At 41.2% G+C, this 17,504-nt stretch overlaps 1 protein-coding gene across 1 annotated transcript; it reads left to right on the top strand.

Moving 5' to 3' along the window:
- Positions 1-37: 37 nt before the first annotated feature.
- On the top strand, positions 38-16,313 carry LOC129103507 (zinc finger protein DPF3-like). Its single transcript, XM_054614007.1, has 11 exons — positions 38-69; positions 5,977-6,137; positions 6,755-6,862; positions 9,046-9,173; positions 9,829-9,924; positions 10,623-10,683; positions 11,596-11,637; positions 12,060-12,200; positions 12,820-12,933; positions 13,128-13,901; positions 14,306-16,313. The coding sequence occupies exons 1-10, from the start codon at positions 38-40 to the stop codon at positions 13,286-13,288; spliced, it is 1,044 nt and encodes a 347-aa protein (XP_054469982.1). The 3' UTR covers positions 13,289-13,901; positions 14,306-16,313.
- The last annotated feature ends 1,191 nt before the right edge of the window (positions 16,314-17,504 follow it).

The raw sequence follows: 17,504 nt of genomic DNA, 5'->3' as shown, positions 1-17,504 counted from the left end.
ACTGCAAGACGCCGATATTGCGTTACATTGTAGCAAAATGGCGGCTGTCATTCAGAATCCACTAAAAGCGTAAGTAATTAAAGACATTTAGGAAATTGTGATGAATTAGTTTGTTGCCAACTTGTACCTTAAAACTGTCCGTGCGTGCGTGTGTTTTTCAGCCGTGTGCATGTGACAGATTAAGCTGTCCAAATTCATTTTTGTGTACTTCTTGCACGGCAAAGTAGCCTCGCATAGTTCTTTTATTCCACAGGATTTTTATTTAGTGCTTTTTTTTTTTTACATTTAGTCTTAAACATGTGCGTCTGGCTGTCTGGCATATCGACTGCATTAGAGGACCTTTTCCTCCGCACGGCTCCAACCCCAGAGATTGTCGTCTTTCCTGGGCTGTGCATGTATTTCTAAACTGTCGACAGCGTGCCTCTGCGCTGCACAGGATCACTAAAAGCTGCTTTTCTTGGTGCTCGGTCGGGCTGAGCACAGGGGGAAATATCATCTGACATTCCGAAAGTCCTTTATAGTTGGTGTGAATTGTCGACATGTCAACTTTGGCTCCTCCGAGCGCAGACGTGGTCAGGACCCGGTAAAGCAAAGGGAGGAGGCATTTTGTATTTGCATGCTTGCTGGACGAAATGGGACTAAAGTGACAGCGATCTGAGTCCGTCGTTGGGAGCAGTCTTGTCACTCTTGTGCTCGGATAGCCTGTGCTTTAGTCGTTTCCATCCTTCAACTTCAAAGAAATGCTCCACCTTTTTCTCCATTTCCCCTTTGTTCTGCTGTATCCACTCGTTACCATTTCACTGTAAGCCTCCTGCTTCTTGTCGTGTATATATAGTTTATATTTGCAGTGGTAATGTGTGCCTTTTGTTGACGTGCACATCCAGTTGGACGTGACTAAAGCATTCAGCATGTACTGGTGTGTTATCATCATCATCATCATCATCATCATCATCATCGCGGCTCTTCGGGACTGTGGAGGCAGAGCAGGCGCTCCACTGCGCCTTTAAGTGGAGGAGTGCTGGAGATTAGCTGGGTCCAGGATCCTGGGCCCATCTGTCAGAGAGATGCTCCGACAGAGAGGAAGTGTTGGGCACAAGCAGGAGAACCATCTGCTCCTCCATAGAGGTACCCTGGCACCTCAGTGGACTGTGAGCAGGAGGAGTGGACCACACATCACTGGCACTGTTATCCATTGTTATTATGACATGGTTACCACATAGGGAAACATAAATAATTATTTTTTTAAAAACCTGATTATCCACTTTAAACTCCTTTTATTTCCATTGGACCATTGCATTTTTCTGCAGAGGATAATCTTGCACATGTCCAGTTCGGAGATGAGTTACTCATAATAATAATGTAACTGAACATTGTCTTTAGCAAGACAACCTCGCAGCTGCACCCTCATTGCATGATGCTCTGGATGGTGGTTAATGCAAAATGTCTGTTGAATCTGTGTTTTTTTAACATTAGTTGACGGCACTTTTCATGCAATGGCTTGCCTCGCAGTTTCATTGGGAATTGCCCCAATACAATCACAGTATTCCTCCCTCTGTTGGCACCTGAACAGCTCAGTGAAGCACTTGATGTTGAAGTGCTCGATGTAAATGTAAGATTAGCAGGATTATTATTGAAAAGGACATTTCCATTATTGCATTGTTGGACTATTTCCCCCTCTTGTGTCCCAACAAGCTTCAGCGCACGTCTGCTGTCAAGCTGCTGTTTCATCTCAGCCACGCTTTAGCATTCTGATGTGGAATGTCTCCTTGCTATAAACTGTGCTTAATGAAGTGTTTCAATGTGCTATAATTAGCTTCTGTCTCGGGTTTCTGACTTCATTTCACACGTTTGTCAGATTATAATTAGTCACACTTGACACTAATTGGATGTCGCTCCCATGGACCATTTTGACCTTTTTTTTTTTTTTTTTGTATTAAGATGATTCACTTCAGGGAAATGAAACGCTGGTTTGACTTTGTTGTAGAGTGGCGGATGAAGCTGCGGCGTGCAAGCCTGTGCACGCCTGTGTGAGGTCTGTCCCTCCTATGAGCATGGGAGGACAGTAATCTCCCGAATCTGCTGATTAAAATGGAGCCGGAATATTTGATTAAAAAAAGAGGCTCACAAAGCTGCTCATTAAAATTTTAGCCACAGCTGGACTTGGACACATCTTCCAGCAACAGCTCTCCTGACATTACATCGGCGAGCTCCTTCCTCATTCTACAGCTACCTTGTCATTGGCGCTGAGTAGACTTTGAGTGGAAAAAAGTCAAATTCCTTGTATATGTACAAAAGCTGATTCTGATACTGACTTTGAGTGAGTTGGGGCTGCTGTTTATTGGCCCTGCAGTGTGGAGGTGTATGGTCTGGTTTTACTCCTGCCCTCAACCAGACTCTGTTGTTCTGATTGGTGTAATCAGCGGTTGTTGTCAGGATGCAGTCGCTCTGACGGCCCTCCTCCTCCTCCTCCTCCTCCTCCCCCTCTCTTGTTATGTGGTGGCTCTAGCTTCCTGTGAAGGAGCAGTGCACCTGCAAATTTGAGAAACCTCCTGAAGAGAGCTGGAGGGACTGAAGTTGTGTTTGTAGGTTCAATTTTTATTCTTATTTATTCTTCACGTCAGTCATATCTCTGGAGTGCTGCTGGACCATTTTGAAGTAGACACTGGAGTTTATTCACGTCTGTCATGATCACTTTGCCTCTCTGAGCTATTCTCGTGCAAAGTAAAGTTTGTCGTCAGATATGCAAAATTAGTGTTGACACATGCTCACATTACAGACGCAGCCATGTGACACAACGAACCGTTGACAGGAACACGCTGATAGCGGAGGCCCCACTGGCCACAAGAGTTGCTTTTGTTCTTCACCCTTATGCACACACACACACACACACTCACCTTCTCTGCTCAACTGGAAGATATTGAGGAGGTGTACATACACATACACATACCTCTGAGGCACCTTTTGAAGCCCTAAAACACATGGGAGTGTTTCTAGTGCAATTTGCCACCTCCAGGCAGAGCAACATTTTACAGGATACTTATGATTTATTACAGCTTGAGTCTTGTATTTTAAATATCAGTTTCGGGGGACTGGATTCACAAAAGTAGTTGTGATCTGGGAACACAGGGAAATCACGAGAAAAATGTCAATGGTGCAAGATATGAGCATTCAAGCAATCAGACAGTTTGTACACGTTGCCAAGATATTATCTAAACCTCTGGTTCTCGACCTGGGAGTATGGACCCCTCATGTGGTTGCAAGATGTATTTAAGGGGTTGATTAGCAAAAGAGGGAAGAAGACTAATATATATTTCTGTTGCACAATGTTCTGCGGATTTCTTCGTTTTTGATCGTTCTCCAATCTTTTAATTTTTTTCCCTTTTAAATTACATTTTACTTCTTGTGAAAAAATGCTTAATTTGCAATTGGCGATGACGGTTTGAAAGTCAACATTGTTTTGTTTTAAGGGGTCAAAAAGGGTCCCCTGATCCAAACCACTGGATTTGAAAGTGAAACTGAAAGAGAGTTCACTTGAAATGATGGTCATAATCCTTCATGGTACAGGAAATGGTGTGCATGCACATCTGTAGCAAGTACAGTAGGTCAAAGTGAACCAGGAAGCTGGTCTGTAAACCTTGATGGATGTTTACAGCAGACAGTTTGAGTGATAACTTCACTGTTTGCCTTTGTTTTCATCTGCAAGATTGTCAGATTGCTTGTGTTTTTTTGACTCAAAAAACAGGAACATGTGTCACAAAACAGACAGGAGGGGAGAAGTTATTTGCCGACATAGGTGCGTGCGTGTGAGACACACTCTCTCCTCTCCTGTGTTGTTGGATGTGTGGGTCTCGTCACTCATTGCCAGTGTCAGAAAGATCTCTCACCAAAGCCAGTGCACCTGCTGCTCGGGGCAGCTGTGATGGAAAGCATGTGGATGCAGAGCAGACAGAACCCTCCAGAAGACTTTCACCACTTATTTGTTCTCCCCTCACTCCCTTCCAACCATTCCCCGCACATTTCATATGAGACAGATCTTCATTCTCTTTTGTTTTGCTCAACTCGGGTAATCTCAAAGTCAAGAGATTCTTGGCACTTTACGGTGTGTACCCTTTCAGCGTCCACTTTTACAGCTGGTCTGCTTTTAGTAAACTGATATGTCACACTGCGTCTCATTAAAGCTGCGTATTGATATCAGGGAATAGCACTGAAGCAAACAGGTTAGTTTGATGGGGATTCACTGTTGGAAATGACAGACCACAAAATTGTACAGATTAAGATGTTTTCATTATTTATTATGAGCCAAACTCTTATCTTTAAAATAAATCCTTGAGCAGGCTACTTGTGAAGATGTCCGACATAGGAACTTGTGTATTCAGCATTGTGGCCAATCTGTTTTGAGTAAATCCCTGTGTGATTCCTGTTGTAAAAATTCCTATGTCTATAGGGGGGAGAAGTGCCGGTACATCTCAGAAACTGCAGGGCAACATCAGAAGGCAGAGTGTAGTATTGATATGATTATTAACTACAATAAAGCTACTATCTCAGTATGATTGTAACACAAGGAAGGAAAAACAGAGTCCCGTATTGTGAGTCATGATCTGCTTGTTTGCTTTTAACCTCCCTTTATCACCATGTTGCCTTTTTGAACCCTGTCGTGTTTTTATTTTCTTCTTTCCATCATCTTTCTCACACCTTTCCACCGCTCCCTGCACTCGCTCTGTACCTGTGAGTGTTTACTGTTCTCAGTCACACTGACACGAAGCCCTCTCTTTCCCAGAAGCCTCAGACACTGTGTCTTTGTCTGAACTGCAGAGCAGTGGGCTTTGTGCAGGACAGCATTCCTAACATGGCCGTTCGTCTGCTGGCCGTTGTCTCATCAAGGGGTAGAGGTGAAGACGGAGAGAGGGAGAGACAGTGGGACCTGAAAGACGCTGACAAATTAGGCTCCTGCCTCCTCCACCTCTAGTTTTAAGATTCCAGGCTTGACTTGCAGCCCGCAGCTCATTAAGTTTCAGTTCAAAATGGCGTTCTTCTTAATGTAATTGAGAACACGTGGAGGAACTTCATTATGTGGCTGTGGACATGTTCATACCAGGAGAACAAGTAGCTCTAATTTGCCCTGCTGCCCCTGTGATATAACAGCAGACTGTAGAAATCACATACAAAGTACCTTGCCATGATTTCAGAGTTGCAGCATTTACCCCCATCTTTGATGTAGTCAAATTAGAACCTGCCCTTGTGCTAGGCACTCTACTGAGATTAATTAAGTAGGCTAATTACCATACCAGGCGTGTGGCAGCGATTGAGGGCTTGAATGTGAAATACCCCCCCATTTCACTCTGAATATTAACATTGAAGCCCTGAGGGACTGCCAAAATCTCAGTGGCGCTAAGAAAAGTGGAACTAAAGTGGGAGAGTCTTGGCTGCTTGCTGATCGGAACAGTGACTTTGTATCAGACACCAGATTCTATGTTTCTGTAGTGTAACTCAGTCAGTGCCATCGTAGCTCACAGCCTATCTAGAATCAGATCAGACAAAGAGCCCACAGCGGTAATAATATGTTTAACCTCAGGAGTGGCGTTGTAACTGGGTTGCATTGTTTATTTCTTTCCACAAATTCTTCCCCGATGGCACGATGTAAGAGGAGAGAGAAGCTCAGCTGTCGGTTTGAGGCTTGCATTGAACAAGGCTGATTAGAAGTTTGAGCAGACGTTAACGGCATTATTTGGGCTGAGAAGTATTTCTAAGGGATACAAATCTTGTAGCTGCGTCTGACTCAGCTCACTGATTTAATGATCTGTAAGCAGCAAAGCAGCAGGCCATTATCGAGGCGGCATACATGCATACGTGATAAAAGGGCTCATCTGCACATCAGAGATTCTGAATGTGATCATATTATGGTACTTCAAAACCACTGTGTCAACCTCACTGCCAGTATCACTGACCTCTGGTGTTAATGTCACCCCCCCCCCGCAGGTTGGGTGACCAGTTCTACAAGGACGCCATTGAGCAGTGCCGCAGTTACAATGCTCGCCTGTGTGCTGAACGCAGCGTCCGCCTGCCATTCCTGGACTCACAAACCGGCGTGGCCCAGAACAACTGCTACATCTGGATGGAACGACATCACCGCAGCCCCGGTGGGTAAACACACGCATGCGTAAGGGGTTAAGAGTGTTTTTTGTCCAATAAGCTTATAAAAATGATGTCTTCATCTGCATTATCTAAAGCTATTGACTAGGGTCGCAAATAATTATTTTCATTATTGATTAATCTGGTGATTACTTTTTTTTTAAATTAATCAGTCAATCATTTTGGTAATTCAGTATTAGATAATAGTAGATCCTCAAAATTTTAACAAAGCCCAATGTGACATCTTCAAACTGCTCAATTTGTTCAACCGACAGTCCAAACCCAAAAGATATTCAGTCCAAAATCACAATAAAACTAATTAATCATTTGGAAGGCAATTATGTTCAAGCGGCCTCTGTATAAATCTCAGTTATGCCTGAGAAATAAAAAAATTGTCAAACTTAATACAGATATCTCCCCTACAAAACAAATAAAAAAAAATCAACAGTCATAGTGACAATTTTACTCGAAGATGTGAGGATCTTCCCCTCTTTTTTTTCTTCTTTCTGATCTGTAATGCGTGATCAGGTGTTTCTACATTGCAAAGATCCTATAACTTTTTAAATTATCAATGTGTTTCAGCTCAAACTGTGTTGTCGGCATGTTTACAACTGTTATTGTACAGGGGTCGCAGCCGGGCAGATGTACACGTACCCCGCCCGCTGCTGGAGGAAGAAGAGACGGCTGCACAACACCACGGATCCGCGCCTGGGCATCTACGGTCTCAAGCTCGGTAAGAGCCTGTAGCCTCTTCTCCCCTAACTCCCCCGTCTCCCATCCACATCCACCACCTCCTTCAGCTCATGTGATGATCTGGAATAATCTGGCTCAGAGCCTGTGGTCAGCGCACTGAGCAGAACAGGCTGCCTGTCATTTTTCAGAAGATGAAATGTGTCTGTGTTCATCCTGGCTGGTAAACTTGTTTTGTGAGAAGTAGAACATGTAATTAGATTTGCCACTGCTGGGAGCAGCGAGACACAGTTTGTCCACTGCAGACACTATTTAATAAATGTTATGGAATGAAGTTTGGCCCTCTCTGGCTGCCACTTTAAACCACTCACTCAACACATTTACCCTCTCCTCTATACTCTCTCTCTATCTTATTTTCTCCATAGCACCTCCCTCGCTGATTGGTTTTGTCTCTTTTACTCTGACAACTCTTTCATCCCTCCATCCCTCCCCGTACTGTGCAATGCATTCCGTGTCTGGTTTCTGAGTGGTACTGATCCCGAGCTCAAGAAAATGGTCCATTCTGTCCCCAAGGCTTGCAAACCCACTGGGATGTTGCACTATCCATAGGAATGACCAGGAAAGAGGAGATGATCTCACACAGAGTCATTGTTACATATTTTACAAGATTGAGAAATGGATTGTGTTATGATAGAAATCTCCATGATCGTGACGCTTTTGTTCAAAATTATTGTCTGCATATCACGGTGGTAAGACAAATGTTCGGAAATTTGAGAAAATAAGAAAGATGGAGCGGGCCTGGAAAGAGAAATCAAGCTTGTGAGACAGCATGTGAACCGAGCCTTTGTTTCCCAAACACATCCCACTGTAGCCCATTGTTTTCCACTGAGCTCATGCTGAATAAGACCGCTCCGCTGTCCCTTCCCTTCTCCAGCAACAGTGGATTGAATGTGCTGTCTGCCAGTGCCCAGCGGAGGGGAACCATACCCTGATTTAACCTGGCGTCTCTTATGTGGAGCACGTTTTGCAGCTGGCCAGAGGTGGCCAGCACAGGGCAGCAGCCAGAGTCTGTCTCGCTGGCTCGGCAGGCTAACTGATGGTGTGCTAGAGACGGGGGCTGCATGCAGAATCAGCTCCCTGCTGCAGGCTGCTGCCGGCTCTATTTTTAGCCCCCCAGCTCCCATGGGTTGGGAGGGGGGGGGTCTGTCTCGTCGCGGAGAGTTGAAAGTCAACGTGTGCAGACACAATGGTGTGGGGCTGCCTCCGCATGGTGGAGGGGGCCCATGTTAAAGGAGCTTGTTGTATCTGCTGCTCACGCCTATCTCCTATATCTCTTACCTATGCAGTCTTCTGTCGCTTCAGCACTTCATGTTCAATATTCTGCAAAAGTCTCTCCGGTGGGCGCAGTGGTAAGATGAAGGGCTGATAGAAAGCTGGAGTCAGGGGGCTTTGAAGTGTGTCCTCTTTTCAAACACCCACAAAGATACTGGATGATCGTGAAGCTGTCTGTGGAGAAGAGATTGTGTAAATAAGATCTGCAGATCTGACTGACTGTCAAAGCTTTTGTTTGCTCTGCTTTGTCTGCTCAACCTGCCTGCTTCCTACACTGTTTGTTTGAATCCTCAGATGAACTGTAGGAGGAGATATCTGCATGATGTGTTCAGGTTAAAGCGATAAGCCACTTAACTACATTGTACCTCAGAGATTCCTGTAGACAAAGTCAGCCTAATGTCTGCATAGTGCAGCATCACTGAGAGCTCTCCAATGACGATGCATTCTCTTTCAGGATGAAAGTAGTCATTCTTTCAGTAATATAGTGCTATTAAAATAGTTGTGAGGATGCATTTTGTTTCAGGCAAAAAAGGTTGACAGCCACTCTAACAAACAAAGGCTTCAGCAATTTGCCACATGCTTTTATTAGGTCTACTTTGAGTGGAAGAGAAGAGACATAATGCAAATGAATGCGGATAGAAAGCTGCTCACACATTTCAGAGACTTAAGCGCCGATGCTTCTTGCCACAATTACAGTTCTTGATGGTGACGAAGGGGAAGAAACAGCAAGCTAGAGTACTGTAATATATCGCAGCTTTGGGATCATTTGCGATATACAGACTCCATTGCTGTGATTTTATACCTGTGGAAGTGAACAATAGACATGTGTTTGCATGACCTTAAAGAACATGGTTTTGATGATTCATCATGTTGCCTGTTTTTGTCTTTGTGCAGACGGCGGCCTCGTGTCCAAGGACGCCTTGCCCACCCAGAGCACCACGCTGGAGGCTCTGCTACGAGGAGAGGGTCTAGAAAAGAGGAACAACTCTAAGAACGACGAGGAGAGCCTGCTAGAGATCCAGGTGAGTTCAGTGAGACAGGTCGTCTTAGGCGCTCGCTGTATGTGTGCACATCTTTGTGTTTGCCAAACGTTTAAACTGTAAATCACTCAAGTGATTGGGGGGCCTGGCACTGAGAGTGGAGTGTCGCGCCCCAACTGGTTGTCAAGGCAACTTGTCCAGTTTTTTTTTCCAGCAGACCTGCAGGGCTCGTTAGCTGACTGCTGTCTCACTGCGAGGCATTTTGGGCGATTATTATACATGGTAACGATAATAAGATATGCCCACATGATGATGTGTTCAGTAGCTCTGTGGTTACCACTGCTGCTCTCTGTTGTTTGTCATATCCAAACACAGTTTACAAAAAGGACAGACAGAAAGACGGGTCTTGAGATGAATGACTCATCTCTACTCTCGAGACAAAGAATTCATTTTTATAACTGCATGCTCCTGGTAATAAACAAAAAACTGCAATAAAGAAATAATTCTGGTCCTTTTTAAGTATGATCTGTCCGCATTTCAGCATGTGTCAAAAACACAGATGGTGTGAAGAACTCTAACAAAATGAATTGATCTTTCCTCTCTGTTGTTGCTGATCAGTGTTTTTTCCGGCAAACTGGTGCTTTAATCAGAGCTGAGTGTTGAAATGGTTTCTCCTCTCTCTGTCTCTCGGCCTCAGAGGGTTCTGGAGGCAGACGCAGCAGAAGATGCTTTCAATGATGATGACGACTATGAGGTGGACACTCCCAAGAGGAGACATCGGGGCAAAGGAAGAGTAAGTGCCCACATTACCCGATGTGTCTTGAACTCCGGTTTACTGTAACATGAACAGTAGTCAGGGCTCCACTGGAGGTTTAAGTATAATTGCATTATCAGACAGTTAATTGAACCGTTTAGTTTCTTTATGAAACATATGTACATATACATAAGTAGTGGCTGTATTATACATACCTGCGAAGCTGCATCTAATATGTGCACATTAAAAGCTCTTTGCATACATTTCTTTATCGGTTAAATGTTGGTAGAGCGCACTAGAGGTGAAATAATTTGAGTTTTTGTCTATATGTCAAATATCCACAACTGATGTAGAAGAGAATGGAGACCTTTTGATGCAGTTGGAGTTTTTATTAATGTTTGTGCATGCTGCAAATAGGGCTCTTATTTAAATAATTTATTATTATTATTATTATTATTATTATTATTATTATTATTATTCAGTGGGTTTTATTTTCAGTTATGTTATGTATTCTATTTCTTATTTTATCAAGTGTGATTTATTTTCCATCTTATTTTCCCCGTTTATATGTTACTATTATATCTATCTTCCGTTATTCTGAAGCATTTTGTTTTATATTTCTTGTTGAAAGGTACTATACAAATATAGATGATGATGATGATGATGATTATTATTGTTTTTATGATGCATATTGTTATAGTCATAATGCTAATTATATAATGACCCTTTTTCCTCAGGGTCGGGGTTCAGGCCGCAAGAAGGCAGATATGGATGACGACAAGCCATATGTCTGTGACAGTAAGTAGATATGAATTCTGAAGCATGAGGTTTGTTCTTGTGTCATATCCTTTTTAATTGGTAAATGTGAAATGCTGAGATTACAATGTGAGTTTCTGTATAATCTGCTGATTTCACAGGCAAATCGTCTTAGTTTGAAATATACTGTATCAAAGCAAAATCTACTTTTGATTTTGTAATATTTTGGAGCAAATTTCCTTATCAGCTCTTCCTAAAGTCAGTTCCCTCTTGATTGGATCTAAAAGGAGGTTTTCTTGTCCATATTCAAAAAAATAGTAAAAGCACTTACTTTTTATGGCAAACTGTACTCCGACATTTTATGACTTTTTTTGTTTATTTTGACACACCATTCTATGACTACTAATACTAATATTTTTGACATATACTGTGACATACTATTCAATTACTTTTTATGATATTTTAATGACCTATTATACTGACCTGTTTTTTCGACATACTACTACTTTTTTATGACCTATTACACATTACTTTTTATGACTTTCTTATGAGATATTATACTATGACTTTTTTACATTTTAATGACATACTATTAAGCATATTTTTTTATTAAGAACCTGTTCTAAAAGAGACCCATTGTCTGATTTGTCTTCTTACTTTTCAGCTTTGTACTGTAGGTTTATATGTATAGAATATCCACAGATCACAGTCACAGCTTCTGTTGTCAGAAAGTCAAACCACTGTTACTCAATCACCAACTGTTTTTTTTTGATGGAACCAAAGGATGAAACAAGGTGAACTAGTGTCACTGTAGTCTTGAGTATTCCTGCACATGCAAGATGTATGTGGGAACTCCAGGAAGGGGGTATTGGATGTTGTGACTCGTCTTGAAAGACTCGTACTCATGCTGTTTTCACTTTCTCTCTTCTTTGCTTGCTGTTTTCTCTGTTTCAGACAGATACAAACAAAAGCAGAACTCGAAATCTTCGGCTTCAGGTACCTAGATTTGTTTCCTTTTTTGACTGTATTTCTTTCTGGATATTTGTTTATATAGATTGTTGAGTGGTAGTGTCACAAGTGCTGTGATTTATGATTTAGCCCCATTATTATCTTACTTTTCTCCAGCTGAAAAGTGCCCTCTGGGCTGTTAAACTGAGACATGGTTATTAAGTTGTTTGTGTTTTATTTGACTGGCTATTATAATCCGGTCCTAAATTGCTCACTTTTTCGCGTCAGAAGGAGAGAAGTGAACTTCATTAGACCCTTTGAGTTATGTTGCTTTATAACTAAAGCCATTGACACTTTTTTTTCCAAACACCAATCCTGCACTTAAAATTGCTGTGTTGCCTAACACATTTTTAGATACTGAAATGCAACCAGTCGTAGGAGTAGGACTGAAAATCTGCCCTCTGTTTCAGTCAGTGCGAAGCGCTACAGGAACCGTACAGGACTAAGCTACCACTACACCCATTCCCACCTTGCAGAGGAGGGCAGAGCCGGAGAACGAAGCTCAGTGGCGTCTAAATCCCCCTCTGCACAACAGACTGACAGACACAAGCGTAAGATGTCAAACTGCTGCAACTGTACTGAATCATAATTGGTTTCATCAAACAAACCATCACTCATCATTACATACCATATGTCTCTCCCATTAGATTGCTCCACTCTAATGCTGTGCTGACTGTTGCCATTTCATATACGAAGTTTGATATGAATGCTTTGTCATATTTTAAGTTTGACTCGTGATTAGTTTGATTAGATTTTGACTTTTTTAAATAATGATTTTATATTAAACGTTTTTTTGAGGGGCATTTTGCCTTTTCATTGATTGTATAGATACAACAAAAGGGCATTCGTATAATTTCGACCAGGTATTATAAATCAAAGAGATCAACCTGAGGCCAATCCAAGGACACCAAAGCCATGTCCACATAATTGTTAAATCAAGAAGCACAAACCAGAACAATACTGGACAAAAGTCAATTAGAAAACATTTTATAATGAAATCAATTTTAAAAAATCAACAAAATACAAATGTATATCTACACAAATGATGCTTAAAATAATTATGCTTTTGTAGTGATACCAGAATACTAGTATTTTATTGAAAAAGTTTGACATGCTCAGCCATACTCAACTGGAAAATCAACTGTCCCTAAAACTTAAACTTTTCCTTAGGTCCAAAGGGTTCAGGTGGGACCAGTATTCCCAACAACTACTGTAATAAATGCCAGGGCTCAATCAAGAAAATGGGTAAATCTGCGTCTCCCTACTCAACTTGCCAATGCAAAAGTAAGTCCTCCAAAGAATATTATAAATAAAATACATGTTTTTGTCCAAAATGATACTTCAATGTGTATTGATTGGTAGAATCAGATTGTAATGTATGATGGGAAGAAATGGATGGTCTTGCTTCATGATGCTGCTCTGGCTTGTTGTCCATCACCTGTGCACTGACTCTGTTCCTCTGCCCTCCTGTCTGCCAGCTGACTGTGTAGAAGAGAAGGAAGATGGAACTTTTACTGGAGCAGAGGAGCTGTTCGGCACCACCTCGGAGAGCGACACCTCTACCTTTCACGGCTTTGAGGATGATGAGCTGGAAGAGCCCGCCACGAACAGCAACGGAATATCCAACAGACACAGATAGAGTGAACCGTTCAGATCTAAAGAGACATTTTTTTTATATGGATTAACCTCTGGCAAAAATCTGCTGCTTCTTTTTCAATGTTTTTTGTTTGCAGAAAGCACAAAGTGATAATTTCAGGACAGAAATGCAAGTGGTATTTTATCTACTGAACATTGTTGAATAATTTATGAACACCTTTTTTTATATATAAATATATATATATATTAACTTTCAAGGCTATGAACGACTGTCAGTGTTTCTTGACAAGTGACTTGGTCTCTTTGCAAAACAGAAGATGGAATGGGATTTTTGTTCCCGTCACTGGAGCGGAAGGAGCATTCACGTTATGAACAAAAAACACTGGAGAAATTTGAACAATTTAAAATAAGGCATAAATGATACATTTGGGAGATGATTGAATGTCATTGCAGACCCATACTTGAGCTACTTGGTGTTTTTGAATCAGTAGTGGCGGTGACTATGAAGGTCTCTGCTTCTGCTCTAACTCTGGATTAAACTTGTGTGAAAATGAAGGAACCAATGAAAGGACTGCCACAGGCCTCTGGACATGCTTGGAGATGAAGAAATCTTTAAATATAGTTTTTACAGATATGGAGGACTAAATTAATGAAAGGTAAGCAACAGGTTTTTTTCCTGTTATAAATCTAAGAAATTCTTCAGATGCTTGATTAGAATATATTTCATTATGTCTATATTCATTGTATATACATTAGACAGTCAGACAGATTTAGTGTAATTTGGATTCGCAAATGAAAATGACTAAATCTCCTGCACCATTCTCATGTTAAGTTAGGGGTGGAAATGTTGGACTCTGTTGGTCCAAACTAAATTATTTTAACAAATACAGGATTCTTCTTCTAAACATCAGCCTGTTAGAATGAGTATGTTGGCATGCTGATGTTAGCAGTTGGCTGAAAGCACCTCCTGGCATATGTACAGCCTCACCTTATGACTGTTTATTCTTTTTCAGACATACCAAGTGTGAGTCTAACCCATATGGTCTGTTCTATACCGTAGGAGCACCCAGCACATTGGTATGTGGCCCAAAGGTGGGGATGACCAGTGAAGAAGAGGATAAAACTCTGGAAAAACTAATGAGCCTTCATGTCCCTTCTGATTTGGGCTGAAAATAACTGACTGAAACAGATGAACAGACATCCACCACTTCTACAGGCCATGTGGCTTAATTGAAGCAACTGGTCCCTTGATATGTATTGATCCCTTCTGAACATTTGAAATGTGAGTAGATCCAGCTTCATTTCATCACTTTCTGCACTGTGCTGGAGCTCCACTGAGCTATGGGAACACTAAAGGCCAGACCTTCGGACTGTTTGTGCCCAACTGGTACATTTGGGGCCCCGCGGCCAACCCTGCCCACTCCTGCTCTGTGACTGTGTGTCTGCCGTGTGATCCGATGTGACACTAAGACGTCATTATCCCCATCACTGTGCCAGCCTGCCGCTCTGCACTGGAAACCAGCTCTGACAGCCATGACCCTCCAACCTGATTGGACCAGTGATCCCCTGACCCCAAGCCATAAACATGGTGCTCAAATCCACCACTATTACATGCAGACCTCTGGACTACTGTATTAATACCCTGACATGGACACAAAGGTTTTTATCTTTCTGCCTCTGTCCCTCTGTCTGTTTTTGCTCTCTATTTCCCAGGCCTACTTGATCTCATTCAGACTCGAATGCGTCGCAGTAATTTAGCTCTTTTTTTTTTTTTTTTTTGCCTCTTTTCTCTGTTGTATAATATTTCTATGTTTTGATCTCTTAAAAGTTTTATTAGTATGACTTCTTGGGTTTGTTCAGACTGTATTGATACCTCTGTCCTGATCAGGTGCACAATAGCCACAACTACTCAGGCATCCTTCATTTCCTCTGCTGTTGATTGTTCAGCAACTTAGTCCTGATTCATGTGATTGTATTCAGTTGGCAAGGAGGGACAATAACGCCACACCAGGATCCCATTTTAATCAACTCCTACGAGGGATTTTGGATGCTGCAGTCTCATGCTATAGGAAAACACTGCAATAACAAGCTTCAACTTTGTCCGGTCTCTGCTGATTTTACCTGGTGTCACACTCGCCATGTAATGTTCCGTTTGAAATCTACTGTCTCAGCAGACTGAGTGACGGCAGTGAGAATCATCTCAGAGTCATTTCAAAACAATATTGTTGCTAGAGAGACATAACTCTGCACAGATCCACATACTTAGTGAGAAGAAAACAGTAAATCAACGTTATGTGACATTTCCGTTGAGTGCTTTAGAGGGCCTAATTGCTTTATGACATTTAGAAGGTGCTTGCAGTACTATATCAAAAAGCCTTTTAGGTCCATAGGTTGCACACACTGTGTAAGAGGTCTGTGTCTTTCCAAGTGGTCATTCAGTATCGCTACAATGTAATAATAGCCACTCCGTTTTTGAAGTTTACCATTAATCCTATGTGTCTGGTGTGACTTGCGAAAATGTTTGCGCATTCAAACCATCTTTCTTCACTTCCCTCAGGGACCCTTCACACAACAGTTTATCTCCTCTGGACAAAGAATGGATCTGAGACTTCTCAATTATCTTGTCTTCTCTTGTATGTGGTGTTTTTCACAATGAAATGGGTCATTGTGTCTTTTATCTTCCAAAGTCATGCCAGTAAGTGAAAGCATGTGCTCATCAATCATAACCTGCTTAATGTTACCTGCCGTATATGAACAGGCCTATAGTGTGGTGCAGTTCTGAACAATAGGAGAAGCTCCTAAATGCAAAAGTCAGTGATGTCTGCTTCGAACTATGTGTTACCAATCATTGAATAGCCTGTATACCTCGTCAAAGACACAGCAATAGGCCCCGATACTCTTGTCAAAGCCTGCGGGGGGTGGAGAGGGAGGATCGGGTTGGAACGGAGCCAAGAGGAGATGAAATGGACATGACTGGGCGTTTGTTTCATCTTCAGCTGTAAATACGAGTTGAAATGGAGAGAATGAAGAAGTCTTTGTTTGTTAAACTATTTTTATTGTTCTGAAAAAATAAAGAAAAATAATAAAGAATGAATGGTAATGTTCTATGCTGTTTTTGACAAAGACCAGGGGACGTTTTGGGAATGCGGCTGATAGACAGAAGAATCCCAGATTATATCCTAGGATCAATAGGTTGGAGTGACCCTCAGACTATGAGCAGACAGAGAGGGGGGGGAAAGCCCCACTTGAGTTTGTGAGAGGAGAAGTACAAAGAACGACTAAAAGGGGCTCCAGCACAACAAGCTCTTATTGATCTTTAGTTACTGCTTAAGAAATCACAAGTAAGTCATGTATGAGTAATATAGTCTTCCTGCAGAGAGACATTTACTATTGACATCATATAGGATCTGAAAGTTAACTGCAAGTATAAGAGAGGAAGGGAGGGAACATCCACTTGGGCTCAAAGATGAACTGTTTAGATTCACTCACAAAATATGTTCTAGACAATTTAATACAAATAATCATTTAAATGATAAAGTGATGACATTTTCCGCAGACATGGATCTAGACTCCAGCTTGACCGGTTGGTGGAGGCATACAACTGCGAATCTGTGACATTTGAACATTTATTTTTATTATTGAATAAAATGAAATTATTATTTTATGTATTTTCAACATGCTTTTTACTTTTCATGACACATAATACTATGACTTTTTTCGACATACTATACTATAACTTTTTATGACTTTTTCGACATACTATACTATGACTTTTTTCGACATACTATACCATGGATTTTTTCATGACTTTTAACGACATACTATACCATGGCTTTTTTTTTTTTTACACATACTATAATATTACTTTTCTATGACTTTTTTCGACATACTATACTATGACTTTTTTAGGACTATTTTTTAAGACATACTATACTATGACTTTTTTTCGACATACTATACTATGACTTTTTTATTACTTTACGACATACTATACGATGACTTTTTACGACATACTATACTATGACTTTTTTTTACGCATACCGTACTATTACTTTTTTCGACATACTATACTATGACTTTTTTTATGACTTTTTTCGACATACAGTACTATGGCTTTTTTATGACTTTTAACGACATACTATACAATGGCTTTTTTTTACACATACCATACTATTACTTTTTTATGACTTTTTACGACATACTATACTATGAATTTTTTATGACTTTTCGACATACTATACTTTTCTGACTATACTTTT

This window comes from Anoplopoma fimbria, chromosome 15 (genome assembly GCF_027596085.1).
Source record: "Anoplopoma fimbria isolate UVic2021 breed Golden Eagle Sablefish chromosome 15, Afim_UVic_2022, whole genome shotgun sequence".
NCBI classification, from domain to species: Eukaryota; Metazoa; Chordata; class Actinopteri; order Perciformes; family Anoplopomatidae; genus Anoplopoma; species Anoplopoma fimbria.
Note: the sequence above shows the minus strand (reverse complement) of the source record. Positions and strands in the feature narration are given on the sequence as shown.